Genomic DNA, 27,599 nt, shown 5'->3' with positions numbered 1-27,599 from the left:
ATGTGGCGGGGGCTGCCGGTTCTGGCCCTGGCCGGGCTGCTGGTGCTGGGGCGGGCGCCGGCGGGGCGGGCGGCGGCCTGCGAGCCGGTGCGCATCCCGCTGTGCAAGCCGCTGCCCTGGAACATGACCAAGATGCCGAACCACCTGCACCACAGCACGCAGGCCAACGCTGTGCTGGCCATGGAGCAGTTCGAGGGGCTGCTGGGCACCAACTGCAGCCCCGACCTCCTCTTCTTCCTCTGCGCCATGTACGCGCCCATCTGCACCATCGACTTCCAGCATGAGCCCATCAAGCCCTGCAAGTCCGTCTGCGAGCGCGCCCGGGCCGGCTGCGAGCCTGTCCTCATCCGCTACCGCCACGCCTGGCCCGACAGCCTGGCCTGCGACGAGCTGCCGCTCTACGACCGCGGTGTCTGCATCTCCCCCGAGGCCATCGTCACCGCCGAGGGCGCCGGTGAGTGCCCCGGGGACGGGACGGGGCTGCTCCGCGCCGCGCCGCCGGCCGGACAATGGGCAGCGGGGAGCAGAGCCCAACCCCGGCGGAGCCCTGCTGCGCTTCCCGGAGCTTTCCTTTCAGCCTCTTTTCTAACCCTTCACTCTTTTCCCCAACCCTTTTTTGCCCCCGCCTTTCTTAGTCGCTTTCCTGCTGGCAAAGTTGGGCTGCGGGCATGTGTGACAAATGACAGCCCCGTCGAGCTTCTGGAAGCGCTGGGATCCCTCGTTTTACCTCACCGGGGACGTGTCGGTACCCTCGGCTCTTCGGGCCGGCCGCCTGTTGGGAAGGCAGAGCCACCCCGGGGAGCGCTGCTCGTCCGTGTCCCCCCCTCCCCGGTCCCGCACTTCAAGATGGGCAATGAAGTTGGTGGAGGGGTCTGGAGAACAGGTCTTGTGAGGATGGACTGAGGAACTGAGGTTATTTAGGCTGGAGAGGAGGAGGGAGACCTGAAAGGAGGTTGTGGCAAGGTGAGATCAGTCTCTTCTCCCACGTAAATAGCGACAGGGCAAGAGGAAACAGCTTCAAGTTGCTCCATGGGAGGTTAAGTTTGAGCAATTTGGAAAAATTTTCTTCTCCCAAGCTGTTGTCAAGCCCTGGAACAGGCTGCCCAGCCAAGTGGTGGTTGTGGGGGGGTGTCATCGTCCCTGGGGGTGTTTAAAAGCCCTGTAAAATACCGTCCCGAGGGCTATGGTTTAGTGATGACCTGGCAGTGCTGGGTTAATGGTTGAACTCGATGATTTTAAAGGTCTTTTCCATCCCAAACGATTCTGGGATTCCCGGCCTCCCTGAGCAAGCCGAAGGCAGTCTCCAGCCCTGAGTCAACTCCAGCATAGCTCTCATGCTACCTGACCCCCACGGGCACCCGAGGGGGTGTTGGAGCCTCTCAGCTTTCTTGCTGAATGCCTTTTCACTGACTTTGCTTGGTAGGGCCCCACAGGACAGCTGGCACTGGGTGTCCAGCTGCTTTCTGGGGGTCCTAGGGAGGTAGGGGCAAGGCAGAGGCAGCTCCATGCTGCCAACTTACTGCTGTTTGGGGACCCTGCTCTGTTAGGGGTGCTCCTGTTGTGGCTGCCTTTGGGTTGGAGGAGTTCTCAGAGCACAGCTCCAAGAGGGTGAGCTGAGCACCGGAGAAATTCCAAACTGAAGGAAGCTATTGAGTAGGAAATTAAAGCAAACCAGTGGGTGGCTATCACGAGTGAGCTTTGACCTTTCTGGAATGACCACAGTTCCTGTCTTGCTGGAGGAAAGAGTTTGCTGCTGAGGGAACCAAGCTGTGTTTCCTTGCTGCAGAGCTGCAGCCTCAGTGAGACTGCCAGATCCCAGGCAAAAAAAGGGACCTGGGGGTACTGCTGGACAGTAGGCTGAAGAGGAGCCAGTAGTGTGCCCAGGTGACCAAGAAGGCGAATGGCCTGGATCAGGAATAGTGTGGCCAGCAGGAGCAGGGAAGTCATCCTGCCCTGTGCTCAGCACTGGTTAGGTCACACCTTGAGTGCTGTGTCCAGTTCTGGGCTCCTCAGTTTCAGAAAAATGTTGAGGTGCTGGAAGGTGTCCAGAGAAGGGCAGCAAGGCTGGGGAGGGGTCTGGAGCACAGCCCTGTGAGGAGAGGCTGAGGGAGCTGGGGGTGTTTAGCCTGGAGAAGAGGAGGCTCAGGGGAGACCTTCTTGCTCTCTACAACTCCCTGAAGGGAGGTTGTAGCCAGGTGGGGGTTGGTCTCTTCTCCCAGGCAAGCAGGGACAGAAGGAGAGAGGACAGAGTCTCAAGCTGTGCAGGGGGAAGTTTAGGCTCAAGGTGAGGAGAAAGTTCTTCCCAGATAGAGAGCTTGGCCATTGGGATGTGCTGCCCAGGGAGGTGGTGGAGTCACCATCCCTGGAAGTGTTTCAAGGCAGCCTGGATGAGGCACTCAGTGCCATGGGTGAGTTGATTGGATGGTGTTGGGTGAGAGGTTGGACTGGATGATCTCTGAGGTCCTTTCCAACCTGGTTAATTCTGTGATTCTGTGATCTCTCACATCACAGGGCTGGGGAGAGCAGAGCTGGGACAGGGGAGCAGCAGGAGGGGTCAAATGCTGAGGCAGAGCAGCACCCATGGACTCCATGTGCTGCCCTCCAGCTCTTTTGGTGCTCCCAGCTGCCACAGCAGGTTGTGGCATCTTGCTGAGGGGCAGCAGATCTCACCTTTCTACCCTCCCCCAGCAGTGTCATGTAAATAGAAGGTGGTTTTCTTTTCACACCATGCTCAGCACAAGTATTTGACTGTGCTTCTGCCCCATTACTGAATGCTTCTACATCCCACTGCCAGCAGTGCCAGACACTGTCATGCCTGTTTCCCTCTCCTAATGAAATCTCTTGGCTGTGCTCCCCAGCTCAGCCTTCCCAGGTAAGCTGCTCTGTCCAGTCACCCCTATTTAGTTGTTGGCCAGCCTAACCCCTGCTTCTTCTCTGACTCCACTGAGTTACCTGCTCCATCTCTTGAAATCTCTATGCAGCTATCTCCAGTTGTTCCTATAGGAGCATAGAATTGTTAGGGTTGGAAGGGACCTCAAGGCTCAGCCAGTTCCAACCCCCCTGCCATGGGCAGGGACACCTCACACTCCAGCAGGTTGCTCACAGCCACATCCAGCCTGGCTGCAAAAACCTCCAGGCATGAGGCTTCCACCACCTCCCTGGGCAACCTCTGCCAGTGTCTCACCACCCTCATGGGGAGGAACTTCTTCCTCACAGCCAATCTGAATCTATTTTTGTTTTCCATTCCCCCCAGTCCTATCACTCCCTGACACCCTCAAAAGTCCCTCCCCAGCTTTCTTGTAGCCCCCTTAAAGATTTCTGTTCTATTACTACCTGACACCCCAAAAAGTCTCTCCCTAGCCTTCTTGTAGCCGCCTTAAAGATTTCTGTTCCTATTGATTTCTCTCCCACCCCTCTAACTGCTCCCCTCTCACCTTTCCACCCTCCTTCCCCCCACTCTTGTCCCCAGCCTGCGAACCCAACCATCTGTTTCTGCCTGGGGCTCCCTCACAGCTGCTGTGGCTCTCTGGGGAGGGGGTGGCCACAGAGAGCCCCTGGGATGGCTTGGGCAGATGTTTTTTTTTTTATGAACAGCAAGCACCTTTCTCTCTGAGGTGCTTTCAGAGCTGCCTTAAAAATGACTCCACACTCAGGCAGGCTTGGCAGGGCTGCAGCCACTGGAAAGCAATTGCATTCGAATCTTTAGGGAGGAAGTTTGGCTAAAATTGCCCCCAAGTTACCTATTTCTGAGGAGCTCAAGCAGCACAATAACCTCTTTGAGGGATTCCAGGGCTGGATGCATGAAAACTCTCTTTCAGTGAATGAGAACCTGATGACATTGCTCATTTCTGGGCTGCAAGTTTTGAACCGATGCATTATGCACCAGGCTGAAAGAATCCTTCTTGAAGGAATAGAGCTGCTACTTTAGAAAGCAGGAGGGAAGCATTCCTGTTCTAGGAGGAGGTAAGGTGAACACTTCCAAATCCAAATCCCCCCAAATAAAGGGTTGCAGCCAAGCAGAAGACACAAATAACCAACTGCGTAATGGGGACCATGTGGAGTTCAAGGCTCCTAGTTTATCTCCTGGGTACTCTGCCCATTGTTCTGTCTGTAAACTACATTTATTGGGCAGCCAGAGATAGAAATCTGGGTTTTGTTGGTGTTTTGGTGTTTTTTTCCTGGGCTTCTGTTGTGGAAGGTGATTTTTTTCTTTATATTCCTCAGAAGTGCCATTTCGATTTTTCTTTCATGTTTTTGCTGCCCTCAAAACAGAATCATAGAATCAATTGTCAGGGTTGGAAGGGATCTCAAGGCTCAGCCAGTTCCAACCCGCCTGCCATGGGCAGGGACACCTCACACTCCAGCAGGTTGCTCACAGCCACATCCAGCCTGGCTGCAAAAACCTCCAGGCAGGAGGCTTCCACCACCTCCCTGGGCAACCTCTGCCAGTCTCTCACCACCCTCATGGGGAACAACTTCTTCCTCACATCCAATCTCAATCTCCCCATTTCTAGTTTTGCTCCATCCCCCCAGGTCTTATCACTCCCTGACACCCTCAAAAGTCCCTCCCCAGCTTTCTTGTAGCCCCCTTCAGATCCTGGAAGGCCACAAGAAGGTCTCCTCAGAGCCTTCTCCTCTCCAGACTGCACAACCCCAACTCTCTCAGGCTGTCCTCATGGCAGAGCAGCTCCAGCCCTCTGCTCATCCTCATGGCCCTTCTCTGGACACCTTCCAGCACCTCCAGATCCTTCCTGGAACAGAGGCTCCAGAACTGGACCCAGAGCTCCAGCTGTGGTCTCAGCAGAGTGGAGCAGAGGGGGAGAATCCCCTCCCTGGCCCTGCTGGCCACACTTCTCTTGCTGCAGCCCAGGCTCTGCTTGGCTCTCTGGGCTGCAAGTGCTCACTGCTGGCTCCTCTTGAGCTTCTCATCTTCCAGCACCCCCAAGGCCTTTTCTTCAGTGCCAGCCAGTCCCTGCCCAGCCTCTATCAGTGCCTGGGATTGCCCTGACCCAGCTGCAGGACCTTGCACTTGGTCTTGTTGAACCTCATGAGGTTGTCATGGGCTCACCTCTCCAGCCTGTCCAGGTCCCTCTGGATGGATCCCTTCCCTCCAGCCTGCCAGCTGCACCTCACAGCTTGGTGTTGTTGGTGAACTTGCTGAGGCTGCAGCAGATTAACATCATGCTGGATCAGTTAGCATCTGCCCTTCTGCATCTGGGAAGAGATTCCTGGCTACTGAAGCTCACCCCCATTAAAGTGGTTGATCTTGACCCTCATTTCAGTGGTGCCAAGCTGAAGATCATTTGAAGTTCACTTTGCCTTTTTTTCTGTGACTGATACAGCAGTAAAAGAGTCTCCAGAGTGTCTCCCCCCGCTGCCTAGGAGGCTGTGGCAAAATGTGGAGGAACTGTGGTCAGTAAAATCTGTGGCAACTACCAGTAAGAAGCTCACTTTGGGACTTACTGGGACATAGGCTGTGAGCCCTCCACAAATTTATTCTAGGACTTCTTTTTTTCCCCCATGCAGCTCAGGTGGTAAAGGAGATCTAGAGGCTTCCTTTCTGCAGGGATGGGGAAGGTATTTGTGTCATCCTCCTGGTGTTCTTCAGGGCTGCTGGCACAATGAAGTGGGGAAGTAGCTGCTGCTATGTGATGGAGAGGCTGATAACAGTCTGTGGTTGGAGTGGCTGGAGAGCAGCCAGGCAGAGAGGGACCTGGGGGTGCTGGTGGACAGCAGCTGAAGAGGAGCCAGCAGTGTGCCCAGGTGGCCAAGAAGGCCAATGGCATCCTGGCCTGCATCAGCAATAGTGTGGCCAGCAGGAGCAGGGAAGTCATTCTGCCCTGTGCTCAGCACTGGTTAGGTCACACCTTGAGTGCTGTGTCCAGTTCTGGGCTCCTCAGTTTAAGAAAGATGTTGAGATGCTGGAAGGTGTCCGGAGAAGGGCAGCAAGGCTGGGGAGGGGTCTGGAGCACAGCCCTGTGAGGAGAGGCTGAGGGAGCTGGGGGTGTTCAGCCTGGAGAAGAGGAGGCTCAGGGGAGACCTTCTTGCTCTCTACAGCTCCCTGAAGGGAGGTTGTAGCCAGGTGGGGGTTGGTCTCTTCTCCCAGGCAAGCAGGGACAAAAGGAGAGGACACAGTCTCAAGCTGTGCTGGGAGAGATTTAGTCTTCATCTCAGTAAGAAATTCTTCCCAGACAGAGCTTGGCCATTGGGATGTGCTGCCCAGGGAGGTGGTGGAGTCACCATCCCTGGAGGTGTTTAAGAAAAGCCTGGATGAGGCACTCAGTGCCATGGTGTGGTTGATTAGATGGTGTTGGGTGAGAGATTGGACTGGATGATCTCTGAGGTCTCTTCCAACCTGGTGGGTTCTGTGATTCTGTGAAAAAGCCTCTGGGCAATATGTAAACATGCCAGATGTGAGGTCAGTGCATGCTGATGGCTGATGGATGGCTTTTATCCTGCATCCCTGCCCTTTGCCTTTTGGGGCTGGCAGTGGATCTGCACACAGACATGGATGCAAGCTGGCTCTGCATGCAGGACATCCAATCCACATAGAATCAGAGAATGGTCTGGGTTGGAAGGGACCTCCAAAGCTTATCCAGTCCAAGCCCCTCTGCAGTCAGCAGGGACATCCCCAACTAGATCAGGTTGCCCACAGCCCTCTCCAGCCTCACCTTCAAGATCTCCAGGCATGGAGCCTCAACCACCTCCCTGGGCAACCTCTTCCAGTGTTCCACCACCCTCATGCTGCACAACTTCTTCCTCACATCCAATCTCAATCTGCTCTGCTCTACTTTGAAGCCATTGTCCCTGCTCCTGTCCCTGCAGCCCTTTGCAAACAGTCTCTCTGCAGCCTTCTTGCAGCCCCCTTCAGGTCCTGGCAGGTTGCTCTTAGGTCTCCCTGCAGCCTTCTCTTCTCCAGGCTGAACACCCCCAGCTCCCTCAGCCTGGCCTCCTAGCAGAGCTGCTCCAACCCCCTGAGCATTTTCCTGGCCTCCTCTGGAGCCTCTCCATCAGGTCCATGTCCTTCCTGTGCTGAGGGCTCCAGAGCTGCACACAGCACTGCAGGTGAGGTCTCAGCAGAGCAGAGCAAAGTGGCAGAATCACCTCTCAGGCTCTGCTGGCAATGCTGCTTTGGATGCAGCCCAGGCTGCCCTTGGCCTTCTGTGCTGCAAGCTCACCCTGCCTGCTCCATGTGTTTTGTTCTCCTTGTGCTGGGGGTGTATGGTGACTCTCACATCCATCAAAACTGTCTTCTTCCTTTTTGTTCAGTGTCCTATCAGCAGCAAGAAGTGCATGTAGGCAAAAACAAACAAAAAAAAAAAAAACCCTGTCATGGATCTGAAATTCCAGTGGTGGGACCTGTTCTTAATCTTCCACATAATCAAGGGGCTGCCTGCCCCCAGTCCTTGCTGGCTGCTGGTGGAATGCTGACTCACTGCATGTGTTTGGCTGCTGCTGTCTGGGCATTGCCTCCAAGTGATTTGTTTGTTCCTGTTTGGAAGGGGGAACTGAAGGAGAGCAGTGTGATGGATACCATGTGTATGGCAGGACAGATCCCTCTCTTGGATATCTCTCTCATCCCATCCTAGTTAGATAGAAGAGAGCTTGAGGGCATCTTGGGTTGCTAAGTGAGATGTTGGAGGAGCGGGAAGCAGCATCACAAGGTATCAACTGGGTGTCCTCCGTGGCTGAATTGTTTTGGCTGGTGGTCCTAAGATGACTGAGAAGAAGCCTGAAGCATTTTAAAAGCATGCTGCCTCCTGAACCTGAAAGCAATTAAGAGATCATTCCAGTGGGGGAGAGCTGTTTTCTTCCATCCACAGAAAGCCATCATTTCCCCATGTAGGCCAAGTCCTCCACCCCTGCCTAGATGGATGCATAGTAATCCAGGAGGTGAATTCTCACAGAATCACAGAATGTTAGGGGCTGGAAGGGACCTCCAAAGCTCATCCAGTCCAACCCCCCTGCCAGAGCAGCAGCACCTAGAGCAGGTCACACAGGAACACATCCAGCTGGGGTTGGAATATCTCCAGAGAGGGAGACTCCACAACCCCCCCAGGCAGCCTGGTTCAGGGCTCTGTCACCCTCACAGGGAAAAAATTCTTCCTTCTGTTTCCATGGAACTTCCTCTGCCTCAACTTCCACCACTGCCCCTTGTGCTGGCATTGGGCATCACCCAGCAGAGCCTGGCTCCAGCCTCTGGGCACTCCCCCTGCACATCTTGAGCCCCAGCAATGAGGTCACCTCTCAGGCTCCTCCTCTGCAAGCTCCAGAGCCCTCAGCTCCCTCAGGCTCTCCTCCTCAGGAAGATCTTCCACTGCCTTCAGCATCTTTGTGGCTCTGTGCTGGACTCTCTCAAGCAGTTCCCTGAGGTCCTTCCTGACCTGAGGGTCCCAGAACTGGACACAATCTTCCAGATGTGGCCTCAGCAGGGCAGAGGAGAGGGGGAGGAGAACCTCTCTGGACCTACTGACCACAGCCCTTCTGATCCACCCCAGGCTGCCCTTGGCCTTCTTGGCCACCAGAGCACATTGCTGGCTCATGGGCAACCTCCCACCCACCAGGACCCCCAGGTCCTTTTCCCCTTCCCTGCTCTCCAGCAGCTCATTCCCCAACCTCTCCTGCTCCATGGGGTTGTTCTTTCCCAGCTGCAGGATTCTCCCTTTGCCCTTGTTAAACTGAAATTTTCTGTGTGTCCTTCAATGAAGGAATGGAAGAGCTGCTTCCCAAGCTTGTTTCTCATAGGTTATTAACTTCATTTCCAAACCAGTGGTTTCCACACTCCAGATGTTACTTTCTGTGAGTCAGACTTTGCATAGCTCTGTCTGGAGCAGCTGAAATGCAGAGTGGTGTCAGGAGAGTGTTTTAGACTGTGCTGAGGAGGAGCACACTCATTCCTCAGTTACAGAACAAAACCACTGCAATCTTTAAGCCTTAATGAAGACTTCCAGGAAGAGGAAATAAAAGTATTTAAATCTTGTTCCTGATGATAGCATTGATCATAGAATGGGCTGGGTTGGAAGGGACCTCCAAGGCTCATCCAGTCCAAGCCCCTCTGCACTCAGCAGGGACATCCCCAACTAGATCAGGTTGCCCACAGCCCTCTCCAGCCTCACCTTCAAGATCTCCAGGCATGGAGCCTCAACCACCTCCCTGGGCAACCTCTTCCAGTGTTCCACCACCCTCATGCTGCACAACTTCTTCCTCACATCCAATCTCAATCTGCTCTGCTCTACTTTGAAGCCATTGTCCCTGCTCCTGTCCCTGCAGCCCTTTGCAAACAGTCTCTCTGCAGCCTTCTTGCAGCCCCCTTCAGGTCCTGGCAGGTTGCTCTTAGGTCTCCCTGGAGCCTTCTCTTCTCCAGGCTGAACACCCCCAGCTCCCTCAGCCTGGCCTCCTAGCAGAGCTGCTCCAACCCCCTGAGCATTTTCCTGGCCTCCTCTGGAGCCTCTCCATCAGGTCCATGTCCTTCCTGTGCTGAGGGCTCCAGAGCTGCACACAGCACTGCAGGTGAGGTCTCAGCAGAGCAGAGCAAAGTGGCAGAATCACCTCTCTGGCTCTGCTGCCAATGCTGCTTTGGATGCAGCCCAGGCTGCCCTTGGCCTTCTGTGCTGCAAGCTCACCCTGCCTGCTCCTGGCCAGCTTCTCATCCCCCAGCACCCCCAAGGCCTTTTCCTCAGGGCTGCTTTCTCTCCCCTCCTCCCCCAGCCTGTCTTGACAGTGAGGATTGTTCCAGCCCAGGTGGGATGATGCCATCAGTTCTGTGTGGCTGCCTTTGTAGGCTGGGTTACCTAGAGCAGCTTTTGCAGTTTAAGCATGAAGACCTAGGCTGTTAAATGTCCTCAAAAGCCATCAGGATGTGTTCTGTGGAGGAACTCATTGTGTGCTGTCATGCTGCAGGCTGCTCCGCAACTCAGAGTTGCAGGGATCTGTATCAAATGTTAACCAGCATAAATCTTGCCTGTACTAGGAGCTGAACTAAACTGCCAAGTCCAGATAAATGTATGATGGAAGAAGAAAGCCAACCCCATCCTGGGCTGCATCAAGAGAAGCTTGGCCAGCAGGCTGAGGGAGGTGATTCTCCCCCTGTAGTCCACTCTGGTGAGATGGAGTCCCTCAGGGATCAGTACTGGGACCAGTCCTGTTCAACATCTTTGGTGGTGACATGGACAGTGCCACTGGGGCACCCTCAGCACCAAGCTGTGTGGTGCAGCTGACAGGCTGGAGGGAAGGGATCCATCCAGAGGGACCTGGACAGGCTGGACAGGTGACCCCATGACACCCTCATGAGGTACAAGACGACCAAGTGCAAGGTCCTGCAGCTGGGTCAGGGCAATGCCAGGCACTGATAGAGGCTGGGCAGGAACTGGCTGGAGAGCAGCCCTGAAGGAAAGGCCTTGGGGGTGCTGGGGGAGGAGAAGCTCAGCAGGAGCCAGCAGTGAGCACTTGCAGCCCAGAGAGCCAAGCAGAGCCTGGGCTGCAGCAAGAGAAGTGTGGCCAGCAGGGCCAGGGAGGGGATTCTCCCCCTCTGCTCCACTCTGCTCAGACCACACCTGGAGCTCTGGGTCCAGTTCTGGAGCCTCTGTTCCAGGAAGGATCTGGAGGTGCTGGAAGGTGTCCAGAGAAGGGCCATGAGGATGAGCAGAGGGCTGGAGCTGCTCTGCTCTGGAGACAGCCTGAGAGAGTTGGGGTTGTGCAGTCTGGAGAAGAGAAGGCTCTGAGGAGACCTTCTTGTGGCCTTCCAGGATCTGAAGGGGGCTCCAAGAAAGCTGGGGAGGGACTTTTGAGGGTGTCAGGGAGTGATAGGACTTGGGGGAGTGGAGCAAAACTGGAAGTGGGGAGATTGAGATTGGGTGTTAGGAAGAAGTTGTTCCCCATGAGGGTGGTGAGAGACTGGCAGAGGTTGCCCAGGGAGGTGGTGGAAGCCTCATGCCTGGAGGTTTTTGCAGCCAGGCTGGATGTGGCTGTGAGCAACCTGCTGTAGTGTGAGGTGTCCCTGCCCATGGCAGGGGGGTTGGAACTGGCTGAGCCTTGAGCTCCCTTCTCACCCTGTCCATTCCATGATTCTATGATATTTAGTATTCAGAAAAAGAAATCCAAGGTCTGCTGGGTTAAGTCCAGCCCAGGAGGGGGTGGGCTGGAAATCTCTAGCCCTGGGTGGGCAAAGAAAGCTGCCCCCAGGTGGTCAGGGAGACCTGGCCTCCCTCCCAGAGGGAGGGGTCCCCAGGTCAAAGCTTGTTCCACTTCTATTTCTTTTGCACAACTCCAAGAGGGACAGTTTCCTGCCTTGCACTCTTTTTCTCCTGCTCTGCACTCTCTTTCTCCTGCCCTTGGCTCCTGACATCCTTCTGCTCTTGCTGTGAGCTGCCAACCACGTGGCCTGACTTGCTCCATGTGATCCCAGACACCTAAGGGGACTGCATCCAAAGAGGATCCATCTTGCATCCAATGAGGATCCATCTTCCATCCAGAGAATCCTTTGCCAGCTGCCTCTGTGTTTGTCTAGATTTTTATTTATCCCTTTTTCCTTACGCCTTTGCATCTTTCCTTTTACTTAAATACCTTTTATTTTTTGGGGGGGTTGAACTTACCTTTTTTTACTCCCCAATTGATGCAAGATTTGTTCTTTTGTTGGTTTACCTCTCTCTTCTCCTCCTGCCTATTTTCATTTCCCTACTGGGAAAAAGGGGAGAGGGGAGGTAACCTAAATGTGTTCCTTTGGGAAAAGCTGAAATGGAAGCTACCTTTACAAAAGGCAAACCAAAACCTAGGACTATAAAATGTGATGAATGTGTGCAAAATATATTTGCATAGAGTTACAATTCAGGGAAAAGAAAGACCAAACCCAAGGATTGCCTTGTACAGAGCTACACCTCCCTGGATTGCATAGAGGGTTGCTTGCAGACCAACCCCAACTTTGCTTTCCTGGTGCCTCCATGACACAATATGAGCCAGGAGAAGGCCAGGAAAGATAGAAAGGAGCAATCCATGCAAAAACACAGAAATAATAATCAAAAAGGAAAGAAAAGAAGAAGTTTGTGCAGCAAACTTCATCCTACTCAGCAAGCCAAAGGAAGGAAATGGAAACACATCTATGATATTGTTTTGTATCCCATCCCCTGCTTTATTTACCTCTTCCCTGAAAAGATGTCCAGCAAGCTCCTAGTCTTCATAACTAAGAACCTTGGCTGAAGTAGCAGCCTCAAAGCCCAACAAAATGAGACATTTGATTTGCTTCAGCCTTGGACAAGCTGCAGGTGAAGCTCAATGTAGGGAAATCATTGGCGGCTTTTGGACAGGGCTGCCCCCGAGAACATTGTCAGCTGTCAGGAAGTGTCAATGTGCTAAATGGTAGAGAAAGGGCAAAGCATTTTCATGGCAAAGCAGTCCAATGTGAAGCATCCTGACTTTTTTTTCTTTCCCTGTTTTACAACTCCATGCCAGATTTCCCCATGGATTCCAACAATGGCAACTGCAGAGGCGCTGGCAGCGGTAAGTACCTCGATTCATACACCTGTGGAAGGAGCTATGGGCCCTCAAATCCTTTGAATGTTTGGTTAAGGAAGAGGGAGACTGTGTGATCACAGGATCTTAGGTGTTGGAAAGGACCTCCAAAGGTCTTCCAGTCCAAGACCCCTGCCAGAGCAGGACCAGAGAATCCAGCACAGGTCACACAGGAACACATCCAGACAGGGCTGCAAAGGCTCCAGAGAAGGAGACTCCACAACCTCTCTGGGCAGCCTGCTCCAGGGCTCTGTCACCCTCCCAGGGAAGAAGTTCCTCCTCATGTTGAGGTGGAACCTCCTGTGCTGCAGTTTCCATCCATTGCCCCTTGTCCTATCCCAGGGCACAACTGAGCAGAGCCTGTCCCTGTCCCTCCCTCCTGACCCCAGCCCTCAGCTATTGATAGACATTGATCAGATCCCTCTCAGTCTTCTCCTCTCCACACTAAACACCCCCAGGGCTCTCAGCCTCTCCTCCCCAGGCACTGCTCCAGTCCCTTCAGCATCCTTGGAGCCCTCCCTTGGACTCTCTCCAGCAGATCCCTGTCCCTCCTGAACTAGGGAGCCCAGACCTGGATGCAATATTCCAGGTGAGGTCTCAGCAGGGCAGAGGAGAGGGGGAGGAGAACCTCCCTGGCTCTGCTGGACACACTCCTCTGAATGCCCCCCAGGACCCCATTGGCCTTCTTGGCCCCCAGGGCACATTGCTGTCCCATGCAGAACTTGTTGTCCACCAGCACTCCCAGCTCCTTCTGCTTGGGGCTGCTCTCCAGCAGATCCCCTCCCAACCTGTCCTGCTGCAGTTTCTTCTCCCTTCCCAGCTGCAGGACTCTGCACTTCTCGTTTTTGACCCTCATTAGGTTCCTCTCTGCCCAGCTCTCAGTCTGTCCAAGTCTCTGAGTGGCCTCACAGCCTTCAGGTGTCTCAGTCAGTTTTGGAATATTGTATCCAGGTCTGGGCTCCCCAGTTCAGGAGGGACAGGGATCTGCTGGAGAGTCCAAGTGAGGGCTGCAAGGATGCTGAGGGGACTGGAGCAGTGCCTGGGGAGGAGAGGCTGAGAGCCCTGGGGGTGGTTAGTGTGGAGAGGAGAAGGCTGAGAGGGATCTGATCAATGTCTATCAATAGCTGAGGGCTGGGGTCAGGAAGGAAGGGACAGGGACAGGCTCTGCTCAGTTGTGCCTGGGATAGGACAAGGAGCAATGGATGGAAACTGCAGCACAGGAGGTTCCACCTCAACATGAGGAGGAACTTCTTCCCTGTGAGGGTCCCAGAGCACTGGAATAGGCTGCCCAGAGAGGTTGTGGAGTCTCCTTCTCTGGAGCCTTTCCAGCCCTGTCTGGATGTGTTCCTGTGTGACCTGTGCTGGATTCTCTGGTCCTGCTCTGGCAGGGGTGTTGGACTTGATGATCCTTGGATGTCCCTTTCAATCCCTAACATCCTCTGGCCCTATGAACTAAGCGAGAGCTTTCTTTGAGAACCTGGGCATGTCCATAAGAACAGGACTTACAAAAGGCATTCCTCAAACTAATAGGAGAATAGAATCCAACACTGTCTTAAAACTGAGGGGACTGAAAGGCTGTACTTCCTTCTCTTGCAGCTGAGGTTATTTTCTTCTGCTTGTGCCACAGAGCAACCTGCTGCAGAGCAGAAGAATGATAAAGTCTATGACTTGTTGGTCTTGAACACTGAGTTTGGGTCATAGGAGAACATCTCTTATGGCCTCTTCCAAGGTAGCTTATAAAATTTGCCCCAATTTGCCCTAAAGTCTGCCTGTGAGCTCCCCCAGGCAGAAAGGAAACCAAGAATCACTTCCTTTCCCTGCCTTTGTTGGATTTTTTTCTCTAAGCACAAAAGCTGAAGTCTGTAGGGGCTCTATATATAGATTCTTGAGGATGTGTTTGAAATCCAAGGAAACAATACTACTACTCTTCTTCTGAAATGTTCTCCTCTTTCCTGTGCTCCATTTTCAACTACAAAAAAAAAAAACAAAAAAACCCACAACCAAACAAAACCCCAAACCAACCCTTTCAATAGAGAATAGCTAAAGGTTTGAGAAATCCATATCCATGTCATTCCATCTTTGGTTTGTTTTTAAGATGCAGAAGTCTTACACAGCAAATCACAGTCTCACAGTACAGTAGAGGTTGGAAGGGACCCCCAGAGATCATCCAGTCCAAGCCCCCCTGCCAGATTAGGAGCACCCAGGGGAGTCTGCACAGGAATGATTCCAGCTGGGGTTGGAAAGGCTCCACAGAAGGAGACTCCACAACCTCTCTGGGCAGCCTGCTCCAGGGCTCTGGCACCCTCACTGTAAAGAAGTTTCTCCTCCTGTTGAGCTGAAACCTTCTCTGCTCCAGTTTGTCTCCATTGTTCCTTGGCTTCTTGCTGTGCACCACCCAAAAGAGCTTGGCCCCCTCCACTTGACCTCCAGCCCTCAGCTCTTGAGAGACATTGATCAGATCTCCTCTCAGCCTTCTCTTCTCCACACTAAACAGCCCCAGGGCTCTCAGTCTCTCTTCCCAGAGCAGATGCTCAAGTCCCCTAAGCATCCTCCTGCCTCTCCCTTGGACTCTCTCCAGCAGCTCTCTGTCTCTCTTGACCTGGGGAGCCCCAAACTGGACACAGGATTGCAGCTGTGGTCTCAGCAGGGCAGAGCAGAGCAGAGGGGGAGCAGAACCTCCCCAGCCCTGCTGGCCACACTTTTCTTGCTGCCCCCCAGGCTCCCCTTGGCTCTCTTGGCCACAAGGGCACATTGCTGTGCCATGCAGAACTTGCTGCCCACCAGCACTCCAAGCTCTTTCTCCATGGAGCTGCTCTCCAGCAGGGCATTCCCTAACCTGTCCTGGTGCCTGCTGTTGTTCCTCCCCAGCTGCAGGACCCTGCCCTTGTCCTGACTGACCTCCAGGAGGTTTGCCTGCAGCCAGCTCTCACCCTGTCCTGATCTCATGTCTTCTTTATCACAGTCTTAATGTTGGATTCCTGTTGGATTTAACTACATCACTGGCTGCTGTGCTTTGGTGTATAGAAACAGGCTGCATGATGTCTGCTTTCACTTAAATACTGAGTTAAATGTCAAAACAGAGGAGCATGAGGATGTGACACTGGGACCTGCTGTTGGAAACAACTCCACCAAACTCCATGTGGACTTTAGCCTGAAATAAGTAAATATTTGCATTAGAACAGCCAGCCCTGAAATATTGGTGGTGTTAATGAACACCTGGGCTGGAGCTTCCACCTTAGCACTCCCTGGGCTCTAAAGAAAATGTTTTTTTACCTCCAGCTATCTGGAAGCTGAACTGCTGGAAACGCTGCTCTGACAGTGCTCATTTGTGCTGTCCTCACCACCATAAAGAGCTAATAAATGTCCCTATTTTAAATAAACCTGAGGTTCTGGGTCATAATAAAATAGTCCTGCAGCTGGGAAGGAAAAATAAACTGCAGCAGGACAGGTTGGGAGGTGATCTGCTGGAGAGCAGCCCCATGGAGAAAGAGCTTGGAGTGCTGGTGGATAACAAGTTCTGCATGGGACAGCAATGTGCCCTGGGGGCCAAGAGAGCCAAGGGGAGCCTGGGGGGCAGCAAGAAAAGTGTGGCCAGCAGGGCTGGGGAGGTTCTGCTCCCCCTCTGCTCTGCCCTGCTGAGACCACAGCTGCAATCCTGTGTCCAGTTTGGGGCTCCCCAGGTCAAGAGAGACAGAGAGCTGCTGGAGAGAGGCCAAGGGAGAGGCAGGAGGATGCTTAGGGGACTTGAGCATCTGCCCTGGGAAGAGAGACTGAGAGCCCTGGGGCTGTTTGGTCTGGAGAAGAGAAGGCTGAGAGGGATCTGATCAATGTCTATCAAGAGCTGAGGGCTGGAGGTCAAGTGGAGGGGGCCAAGCTCTTTTGGGTGGTGCACAGCAAGAAGCCAAGGAACAATGGAGACAAACTGGAACAGAGAAGGTTTCAGCTCAACAGGAGGAGAAACTTCTTTAGAGTGAGGGTGCCAGAGCCCTGGAGCAGGCTGCCCAGAGAGGTTGTGGAGTCTCCTTCTGTGGAGCCTTTCCAGCCCCAGCTGGATGCATTCCTGTGCAGACTCCCCTGGGTGCTCCTGCTCTGGCAGGGGGGGTTGGAACTGGCTGATCTCTGGAAGTCCCTTCCAGCCTCTCATGTTGTGTGATTCTGTGAGTCTCCCTCCTCTTGACAGCCAGCCTTTATGTTGTGGGGCGTGGTGATGAGGTCTCCCCTAAGCCTCCTCTGCTCTTTTCTGCCTAAAGCAAGCTGTCTGGTTTTACAGAGCGCTGCAAATGCAAGCCTATGAAAGCCACTCAGAAGACCTATCTGCGAAACAACTACAACTATGGTAAGAGCAGCTGCTGGGCCAGCTCCCAGCTCTTCCAAGCCCTACACTAAGGGGAAGTTTCCTATTAAAAAACACACACACACACACACCCCCAAAAAAAAAAAAAGAAATAAAAACCCCAATGGTAACCCATTTCCACTGGTTAATGCAGTGATGCTTATTCCAGGAGGGGGAAGATGTCTCCTGAAACAGTTCCAAGTGAGGAGGATGGAAGGGATTAGCTTAAAGTGCTTGTGAAGGAGTCTCTTTGAGTGTTCTCCTGGTGTCAGTGTAGGCATTTGGGGTTCCTGCACCTTTCTGCCACGGGACAAAAAATTCCCCTTGTGGGATGCTGTGGTGGGTTGAAATTACAACCCCTCCTCCCCCTCCCCACCTATGTTGGAGAAAAAGACCCCCAAAATAAAATTGCCAGAGCAGCTCTGTTGCAAAGCAAATGAAGCTATTTTTACAAGGGTGGTGGGTTGAAAGTCCTCCCCCCCAAGATAAAGTTGCCAGAGCAGCTCTGTTGCAAAGCAAATGAAGCTCTGCTTACAAGCAAAACTACAATCTAGGAATAGGGAACTCTACCACTTTTCTACTCAAATTTTCCTAGGCATCGGCCTAGAAGTGCCACAAAGAGCAAAACTGCAACCTAGAAATAGGGAATGCAATGAATATGTACCAAATAAACAATATTTTTAGGTGTTAATATATATAAAATAGATACAGAAATAGAATGTATTTAGGTGTTAATATATATAATATAGATATAGAAATAGAATGTAGGTGTTAGTATATATAATATAGCTATAGAAATAGAATGTATTTAGGTGTTAATCTATATAAAATAGATATAGATATAGAAATAGAATGTATTTAGGTATTAATATATATAATATAGATATAGATATAGAAATAGAATGTATTTAGGTGTTAATATATATAGTATAGATACAGAAATAGAATGTATCTAGGTGTTAGTATATATAATATAGATATAGAAATAGAATGCATTTAGGTATTAATATATATAATATAGCTATAGAAATAGAATGTATCTAGGTGTTAGTATATATAATATAGATATAGAAATAGAATGTATTTAGGTATTAATATATATAATATAGATATATAAATAGAATGTATTTAGATATTAATATATATAAAATAGATGTAGAAATAGAACATATTTAGGTATTAATACTTATAATGTAGATATAGAAATAGAATGTACTTAGGAGTTAATATATATAATACAGATATATAAATGTAATATATATGCACATTAATCTATTAATCTATTATTATAGATACAGAATTAGGATAGATTTATGTATTAACATATATAAAACATAATATATAATATATTTGCACATTAATCTATTAATCTTTTATTATAGATACAGAAATAGAATAGATTTATATATTAACATATGTAATACAGATATATAAATATAAAATATTTACATATTGATCTATTAATCTATTATAGACACAGAAATAGGATAGATTTATATATTAACACATGTAATACAGATACATAAATATAATATATTTACATATTAATCTGTTAATCTATTATAGATACAGAAATAGGATAGATTTATATATTAATATATATTAATATATATTATATATGTAGAGAGAGAAATATAATAGATTTCTAAAGATGATGGATTTATATGCAACTATGGTCAGATAAGCCTTTGTTACAAACAATTTCTATTAAACTTCAGTGATAATTATAATAATAATGATGATAATGATAATAATAATAATTAATAATAATAATAATAATAATAATAATAATAATAATAATAATAATAATAATAATAATAATAGTAGTAGTAGTAGTAGTAGTAGTAGTAGTACCAAAGATCATTGGGTGTTTTTTGGGGGATTTTCTTGAGGTGACTACTCAGTTTTATCTTGTTTGGGTGGGTTTGTCTGGAAATAAAAATAAAAATTAAAAAAACTCAAACATCATTGGGTGTTCTTTTTTTTTTAGGTGGCTACTCAGGTTTATTTTGTTTGGGAGGATTTGTCTGGAAATATAATAATAAGAAGAATAGTAATAATAGTACTAGTAATAGTAATAATAATATATCAATCAAACATCATTTGGTTGTTTGTTTTTTTAATTTTTTTTTGAGGTGCCTACTCAGGTTTATCTTGTTTGGGTGGATTTGTCTGGAAGTATAATAATATTATTATTATTAATAATAATATTAATAATTATATTAATAATAATAACAGTAACAGTAGTAGTAATAGTAATAATAGTATCAATCAAACATCATTGGTTGGGGTTATTTTTGAGGTGACTCTCAGGTTTATCTTGTTTGGGTGGATTTGTCTAGAAATATAATAATAATAGTAATAATAATAATAATAGTAATATATCAATCAAACATCACTGGGTGTTTGTTTTTTGGGTTTTTTTTTTTGAGGTGCCTACTCAGTTTTATCTTGTTTGGGTAGATTTGTCTGGAAATAATAATAATAATAATAATAATAATAATAATAATAATAATAATAATAATATCAATCAAACATCATTGGGTGTTTGGTTTTGGTTTTTTTTTTTTTTGAGGTGCCTACTCAGTTTTATCTTGTTTGGGTAGATTTGTCTGGAAATAATAATAATAATAATAGTAACAATAATAATAATAACAATAATAACAGCAACAATAATAGTAGTAGTAATAGGAATAATATTATCAATCCAGCGTCATTGGTTGTGGGGTTTTTTTTGAGGTGCCTACTCAGGTTTATCTTGTTTGGGTGGATTTGTCTGGAAATATTATTATAATAATAATAGTAATAATAATAGTAATAATAATAATATATCAATGAAACATCATTGAGTGTTTGGGGTTTCTATTTTTTTTTTTGAGGTGCCTACTCAGTTTTATCTTGTTTGGGTGGTTTTGTCTGGAAATAATAATAATAAATCAAACATAATTTGGTCTTTTTTTTTTTTTTTGAGGTGAATACTGAGTTTTGTCTCATTTGGGTGGATTTGTCTGGAAATATAATAATCAGCCACGGGATTGGCTTTGCATTTGGATGTGGTGTTCAGCTCAGTGCTCACCATGGGAGAAATTAAAAGTTGTCTTTAAGGGGGCTGCAAGATGTTGCTGAGTGATGATCTTCATGTGCAGTGCATGTGAAGGGAGGAGAAGTTCCCTGGTTCTTTTTCTTCCATATTCTTCCCCCCTTTTTATATTTTTTTGCATAATTTAGGAGAAATTTGGAATGCAGGGAATCTGTTTGTGGAAGGGGGGAGTCTTGTTTGCTGGCTGTGAAAGACTGGGGCATCCTCTGGAGGATAGCCACAGGATTGGCTTTGCATTTGGATGTGGTCTTCAGCTCAGTGCCCACCATGAGAGGATTGCAAAGCATTGCCTCTAAAAGGCAAAAAAGAAAGGGGTGGGGGAGGAAACAATGAGATGGGTCAGCAGGTCAGGATCAGGAACGTTTGGAGTTCATAAAGAGCAGAGCAGATTGGTGCTGGGCAGTGCACTGAAGGGAGAATAAAACTGCTCAGGGCCTGCCCTCTAGCAGAAGAAGTGAGGCAAGAAGCTTTAATGCACATCCCCATCCCCCTGAAAGGTGGAGAGTGAAAGATCAAGTTGGGTCATCTGTACTGCAGGCAAAGAGGGAGGAGATGCAGCTTGAGGGAGGAGGAGAGTGCGCAGCTGCATCTATTTCGAGTGGGAAGGGTGCAGAAGAAGGGATGCTAAAGCCCAAGTTGAAAAGACATAAACCCGACTTACACAGCCCTGTTTAAGCCCAACTTAAACAGGACATGAGGAGGCTCTGGCCAGCCTGATCTAGTGTGAGGTGTCCCTGCCCATGGCAGGGGGTTTGGAACTGGATGATCCTTGTGGTCCCTTCCAACCCTGACTGATTCTATGATTCTATGATTCTATGAATCCAGCTCCTGCATAACTGCTGCTGGTGGCCATGCTGGTGTGAGATAGACTGAGCTAGCTGGAGCCTCTTGGTGGGCAGTGAAGTAAGGAAATGAAGAGCTGGTGGCAGGGAGTTGAGCTGAGCTTTTGCTACTGGACCATCCAAAAGACTAATCCCAGAGGTCACCAAAAGCAGCTCAGGGGGTGAGCTCCATTCTCTGCTGCTGCTAACTGCTCTCTTTGTGGCTCTCCCAAGTCATTCGAGCTAAAGTGAAGGAGGTGAAGACTAAATGTCACGATGTCACTGCCGTGGTGGAAGTGAAGGAGGTCCTCAAATCTTCCCTGGTCAACATCCCAAAGGACACTGTAAACCTTCACACCAACTCTGGCTGCCTGTGTCCCCCTCTGAGTGCCAATGAAGAGTACATCATTATGGGCTACGAAGATGAGGAGCGCTCCAGGTAACTCCTCCTTGCGTTGTCCTTGAAGCCTGTTTGGCTGGGTTTGATGCCCTGCCTGTAAAGCTGAACTCCAGAGCCACCAGAAAAGGCAAACCTGGTGTTACTCTCTTGTGGTGGGTTGGAGATTACCCCCCCAAACTAAATTGGAGATTACCCTCAGAGTAATCTGGTCCCCTTCCCAAAAAAAAAAAAAAAAATCAGAATTTGGAAGGGAAATGAAAGTTACGTTTACAAAAGGTAAACTTATATCAAGAAGCATAAAATGTGATGAATGTGTGCAAAATATATTTACATATATTTACAATTCAGAAACAAAACAAAACAAAACAAATACAAGGATTCCCTTGTACAGAGCTACACCTCCCTGGATAAGCCCAGAGGGCTGCTTGCAGCCTTCTTCAAACCAACCAACCCACTCCACCCTTCCCTTCCTTTCCCTTCCTTTCCCTTCCTTTCCCTTCCTTTCCCTTCCTTTCCCTTCCCTTCCCTTCCCTTCCCTTCCCTTCCCTTCCCTTCCCTTCCCTTCCCTTCCCTTCCCTTCCCTTCCCTTCCCTTCCCTTCCCTTCCCTTCCCTTCCCTTCCCTTCCCTTCCCTTCCCTTCCCTTCCCTTCCCTTCCCTTCCCTTCCCTTCCTTGCTTTCCCTTCCTCTCCCCCTCCCCTTTCTTCCCCTTCCCTTTTCCTTCCCCTTCCACTTTCTTCCCCTTCTCCTTCCCCTTCCCCTTCTCCTTCCCCTTCCCCTTTCTTCCCCTTCTCCTTCCCCTTCTTCCCCTTCTCCTTCCCCTTTCTTCCCCTTCCCCTTTCTTCCCCTTCCCCTTTCTTCCCCTTCTCCTTCCCCTTTCTTCCCCTTCCCCTTTCTTCCCCTTCTCCTTCTCCTTTCTTCCCCTTCCCCTTTCTTCCCCTTCCCCTTCTCCTTCCCCTTCTCCTTTCTTCCCCTTCCCCTTCTCCTTCCCCTTCTCCTTCCCCTTCTTCCCCTTCTCCTTCCCCTTCTTCCCCTTCTCCTTCCCCTTCTTCCCCTTCTCCTTCCCCTTCCCCTTTCTTCCCCTTCCCCTTCTCCTTCCCCTTCTCCTTCCCCTTCTCCTTCCCCTTCTTCCCCTTCTCCTTCCCCTTCCCCTTCCCCTTTCTTCCCCTTCCCCTTCTCCTTCCCCTTCTCCTTTCTTCCCCTTCCCCTTCTCCTTCCCCTTCTCCTTCCCCTTCTTCCCCTTCTCCTTCCCTTCTTCCCCTTCTCCTTCCCCTTCCCCTTCCCCTTTCTTCCCCTTCCCCTTTCTTCCCCTTCCCCTTTTTTCCCCTTCCCCTTTCTTCCCCTTCCCCTTCTCCTTCCCCTTCTTCCCCTTCTCCTTCCCCTTCTTCCCCTTCTCCTTCCCCTTCTTCCCCTTCCCCTTTCTTCCCCTTCTCCTTCTCCTTTCTTCCCCTTCCCCTTCCCCTTCTCCTTTCTTCCCCTTCCCCTTCTCCTTCCCCTTCTCCTCCCCTTTCCTCTCTTTCCCTTTCTTCCCCTTCCCACTTCCCTTTCCCCCTTCCTCTTTTCCTCTTCCCTTTTCCCCCTTCCCTTTTCCCTCTTCCCCTTTCCCTCTTCCCCTTTCTCCCTTCCCTTTTCCCCCTTCCCCTTTCTCTCTTCCCCTTTCCCTCTTCCTTTTTCCCCTTTCCCCCTTCCCCCTTCCCTCTTCCCCAACACAACATGAGCCAGCAGAAGGTCAGGAAGGAGATAAGGGAGCAAGCCATGAAAGTTGTATTTACAAAAGCTAAACTGAAATCTAGAAGTGTAAACCGTGATGAATGTGTGCAAAGTAAATTTTACATGTATTTATGATTCAGAAAAGCAATACAAGGACCCCCCCTGGATTGTTCCACCCTCATCCTCCCCAACTTGCACAGCTGTTAGCAATCTCCTTCCCCCTGCTCTCCCTGGTACCTTCAGAGACACAGCACAAAGTCAGTTCAGCCAGCAGAAGGTCAGGAAAGAGATAAGGGAGCAATGCATAGCAAAAGGGAGCAATGCAAAGCAGAATGGCAGAGAGAAGAAGCAGGAAAAAAAACAGGAGACAGAACAATCTGTGGAGGAAATTTTATCCTAATCAGCAAGCCAATGGAATGATAGAGACATATCATTAGTATTTTTCTGTATCCAGAGGTGTGGTGGGTTGAAATTACCCCCCAAAATAAAACTGCCAGTTTGGGATGGAAGCAAAATGAAGCTCTTTTGCCAAGCAAAACTACAGTCTAGATACAGGGGATGCAAGGAATATCTGCAATATGTGCAATGTTTCCAGGTATTTGCAATTTATAAACAGCACAAGGCCCCCACCTGGACATAAAAAAAAAAACAACAGGGGGTTACCAACAGCTTCCCATCCTCCCTGCTCCCTTCCTCTCTCACCCTGTACAAGGGCAAAGAGAGAAAAGCAGGGAGTACTTAGCCCCAACAAAGAAACACAGCCAAGGTCAGCAAGCCAGCAGGAGCCACCAGCTGGCATCAGCTAGAGCAAAGAGCTGGAAAAGAAAGTTAGTTTAGACAACTCATTTCTGTTAGTTATCAGGCCAAAGGGATTCTTTAGACCTTATCGTTATTTTCCAGACCAGCCCTGTTGGAAAGCAAATGAAGCTCTGCTTACAAGCAAAACTACAATCTAGTAATAGGGAACTCTACCACTTTTCTACTCAAATTTTCCTAGGCATCAGCCTAAAACTGCCACAACAAGCAAAACTGCAACCTAGAAATAGGGAATGCAGTGAATATGTACCAAATAAACAATATTTTTAGGTGTTTATAATTTATCAACAGGACAAGAACCTCCTCCTGGACAAAAAAAAAACAGGGGGTTGCCAACAGCTTTCCCCTCCCTGCTCCTTTCCCCCACTCTATACAAGGAAAAGAGAAAGGGAGAAGAGCAGAGAGTAGTTTGTTAGTATTTAGCCACAACAAAGATCACAGCCAAGGTCAGATACAGTCAAGCAAAAGCCACCAGCTAGTATCAGCTAGAGGAAGCTGAAGAGAAAAAGAGTTTATACAACTACCTTTCTGTTAGTAATCAGACCAATGAGATTATTTAGACCTTATCTTTATTTTCCCTTTTCCATCCAATGGTAATTTATTCACATTCTACCACCTTATACAAGAGAAAGAGAGGAGCAGAGAGAAGCTTCTTAGTACTTAGCCACAACAAATAACACAGCCAAGGTCAGATACAGCCAAGCAAAAGCCACCAGCTAGTATCAGCTAGAGTGAGGAAGCTGAAGAGAAAAAGAATTTGTACAACTACCTTTATGTTAGTAATCAGACCAGAATGTCAATAACCAAAGTTATTTTACATTGTATCACTTTTCTACTCAACCTGTGTGAAAAAAAAAAGTATTTCCTAGGCATCAGCCTAAAAGCTACCACAGGTGGCCAACTTTATTTGCCTTCTACTGTTTTCTACTCAAGGTCTCTGGGCTTTTCCTGTTTCTTGTTTGTAATTAGGACACTAGGCTGAAGTACCAGCCTCGAGCTGTAACATCTCTGTACAGCTCCTCAATGGCATTCAGGGAGGAGAAGGCTCTCAGCAGGCAGAGAGGGCTTAGTCTTGCAGGTGTACATGTTGTGCCTGTCTGCTGTCAGGGTAACTGCTTGTCTCTGCTGTGCAGGTTGCTCTTGGTGGAAGGCTCCATAGCTGAGAAATGGAAAGATCGTCTTGGTAAAAAAGTCAAGGTAAGAAAATACCTCCCCAGGAGCAGGGTGGTGCAGATACCATCAAGCATCTGCCTGAACCTAGGTCAAAAAGACTATGTCAGTAGATAAGGAGTGACCTGTGGATGTGCTCTACCTGCACTCCTGCGAGGCCTTGTTGCATAATTAACCAGGTTGGAGGAGACCTCCAGAGATCATCAAGTCCAACCAATCACCCACCCCTAACTAATCAACCAGATGGCACTGAGTGCCTCCTTCAGGCTTTTCTTAAACAGCTCAAGGGATGGGGACTCCACCACCTCCCTGGGCAGCACATCCCAATGGCCAACCTCTCTTTCTGGGAAGAACTTCTTCCTAAGATCAAGCCTAAACTTCCCCCTGCACAGCTTGAGACTGTGTCCTCTCCTTCTGTCCCTGCTTGCCTGGCAGAAGAGCCCAACCCCCACCTGGCTACAACCTCCCTTCAGGGAGTTGTAGAGAGCAAGAAGGTCTCCCCTGAGCCTCCTCTTCTGCAGGCTAAACACCCCCAGCTCCCTCAGCCTCTCCTCACAGGGCTGTGCTCCAGACCCCTCCCCAGCCTTGCTGCCCTTCTTTGGACACCTTCCAGCATCTCAACATCTTTCTTTGACACACTCCCTCACAACATCCTGCTGGCCAAATTGGAGACATACAGATTTCCTGGGTGGACTGTTCAGTGGATAAGGAATTGGCTGGGAGGTCACATCCAGAGGGTGGTGCTCAATGGCTTGAAGTCCAGATGGAGAGCAGTGCCAGTGGTGTCCCTCAGGGGTGTGTGCTGGGACCTGTGCTGCTTAATATTTCTATCAGTGCTATAGAGAGTGAGATTAAGGCACCAAGTGAGTGGTGCTGTGTATACCCCAGAAGGACAGGATGGCATCCAGAGGGACCTGGACAGGCTGCAGAGGTGGTGCCCAGGGGAACCTCATGAGGTTCAACAAGAGCAAGTGCAGGGTTCTGCACCTGGGCTGGAACAATCCTCACTGTCAATCCAGGCTGGGGGAGGAGGGGATAGAAAGCAGCCCTGAGGAAAAGGCCTTGGGGGTGCTGGGGGATGAGAAGCTGGCCAGGAGCAGGCAGGGTGAGCTTGCAGCACAGAAGGCCAAGGGCAGCCTGGGCTGCATCCAAAGCAGCATTGGCAGCAGAGCCAGAGAGGTGATTCTGCCACTTTGCTCTGCTCTGCTGAGACCTCACCTGCAGTGCTGTGTGCAGCTCTGGAGCCCTCAGCACAGGAAGGACATGGACCTGATGGAGAGGCTCCAGAGGAGGGCCAGGAAAATGCTCAGGGGGTTGGAGCAGCTCTGCTAGGAGGCCAGGCTGAGGGAGCTGGGGGTGTTCAGCCTGCAGAAGAGAAGGCTCCAGGGACACCTGAGAGCAACCTGCCAGGACCTGAAGGGGGCTGCAAGAAGGCTGCAGAGAGACTGTTTGCAAAGGGCTGCAGGGACAGGAGCAGGGACAATGGCTTCAAAGTAGAGCAGAGCAGATTGAGATTGGATGTGAGGAAGAAGTTGTGCAGCATGAGGGTGGTGGAACACTGGAAGAGGTTGCCCAGGGAGGTGGTTGAGGCTCCATGCCTGGAGATCTTTTAGGTGAGGCTGGAGAGGGCTGTGGGCAAGCTGATCTAGTTGGGGATGTCCCTGCTGACTGCAGGGGGCTTGGACTGGATGAGCTTTGGAGGTCCCTTCCAACCCAGACCATTCTATGATTTTATGAATTGTATTGATGTCCAAGTGAAACCACAACAGGAGGAGGTTTGAGTGAAAAGAAGTTGCCTGACTGGAATTTGTGGCTACAATACATCTGATGGCAGAGAAAGACTATGAAAGGATCCATGGAATTACCACAAACTAGAGCAGTGTAGCAACAATGAAAAAGCTCTGGCTCAGAAAAAGAGAAACTTTACTGATGTTTTCCAGACTAAGGTAGAAATATACTTTACAGATGGAATATTCTTTAAATAGAGTTCAGGGGATGTTAAGGGTTGGATGGGTCCTCTGAAGATCTTCCAGTCCAACCCCCGTACCAGAGCAGGACCAGAGAATCCAGCAGAGGTCACACAGGATCACATCCAGATGGGTCTTGAATGTCTCCAGAGAAGGAGACTCCACAACCTCTCTGGGCAGCCTGTTCCAGTGCTCTGGAGTGCACTGAAGAAGTTCCTCCTCATGTTGAGGTGGAACCTCCTGTGGTGTAGTTTCTATCCATTGCTCCTTGTCCTGTCCCAGGGTGCAACTGAGCAGAGCCTGTCCCCTGCCTCTTGACCCCCAGCCCTCAGCTATTGATAGACATTGATCAGATCCCCTCTCAGTCTTATCCTCTCCAGGGCTCTCAGCTTCTCTTCATAGGGTCCCCTAATCATCCTTGCAGCCCTCCCTTGGACTCTCTCCAGCAGATCCCTGTCCCTCTTGAACTGGGGAGCCCAGAACTGGATACTGCATTCCAGGTGATGTCAGCAGGGCAGATTAGAGTGGGAGGAGATCTTCCCTGGATCTGCTGGACACACTCCTCTGAATGCATCCCAGGACCCCCTTGGCTCTCGACGCCACATCTCTGCCTCTTTATTTCTTCTTCTGCAACCTCTGGTGTAACTTCTTTTGTCCTCCCTGCAGCGCTGGGATCAGAAGCTTCGCCACCTGGGGAAGGGGAAGGGGGAGGCCGGGCAGAGCGAGGCGGTGGCTTCCAAGCCCGGCAGAGCCAGCAGTGCCCGGCAAGCACGGAGCTAG

At 49.7% G+C, this 27,599-nt stretch overlaps 1 protein-coding gene across 1 annotated transcript; it reads left to right on the top strand.

The window, feature by feature from the left end:
- On the top strand, positions 1-27,599 carry FRZB (frizzled related protein). Its single transcript, XM_054381320.1, has 6 exons — positions 1-454; positions 12,445-12,492; positions 16,775-16,840; positions 20,993-21,197; positions 24,816-24,879; positions 27,486-27,599. The coding sequence occupies exons 1-6, from the start codon at positions 1-3 to the stop codon at positions 27,597-27,599; spliced, it is 951 nt and encodes a 316-aa protein (XP_054237295.1).

The sequence above is a fragment of the Indicator indicator genome, chromosome 5, assembly GCF_027791375.1.
Source record: "Indicator indicator isolate 239-I01 chromosome 5, UM_Iind_1.1, whole genome shotgun sequence".
NCBI classification, from domain to species: domain Eukaryota; kingdom Metazoa; phylum Chordata; class Aves; order Piciformes; family Indicatoridae; genus Indicator; species Indicator indicator.
The sequence above is the reverse complement of the archived record's forward strand: the minus strand, read 5'-3'. Positions and strand labels throughout refer to the sequence as shown.

What these genes read in the sequence shown, in the direction of transcription:
- FRZB (XM_054381320.1), top strand. Translation starts at nt 1, where the DNA reads ATGTGGCGGGGGCTGCCGGTTCTGGCCCTGGCCGGGCTGCTGGTGCTG. An exon ending in CGTCACCGCCGAGGGCGCCG is followed by an intron (nt 455 to 12,444) that starts GTGAGTGCCCCG and finishes ACTCCATGCCAG; the next exon opens with ATTTCCCCATGGATTCCAAC. An exon ending in GAAGATGAGGAGCGCTCCAG is followed by an intron (nt 21,198 to 24,815) that starts GTAACTCCTCCT and finishes TCTGCTGTGCAG; the next exon opens with GTTGCTCTTGGTGGAAGGCT.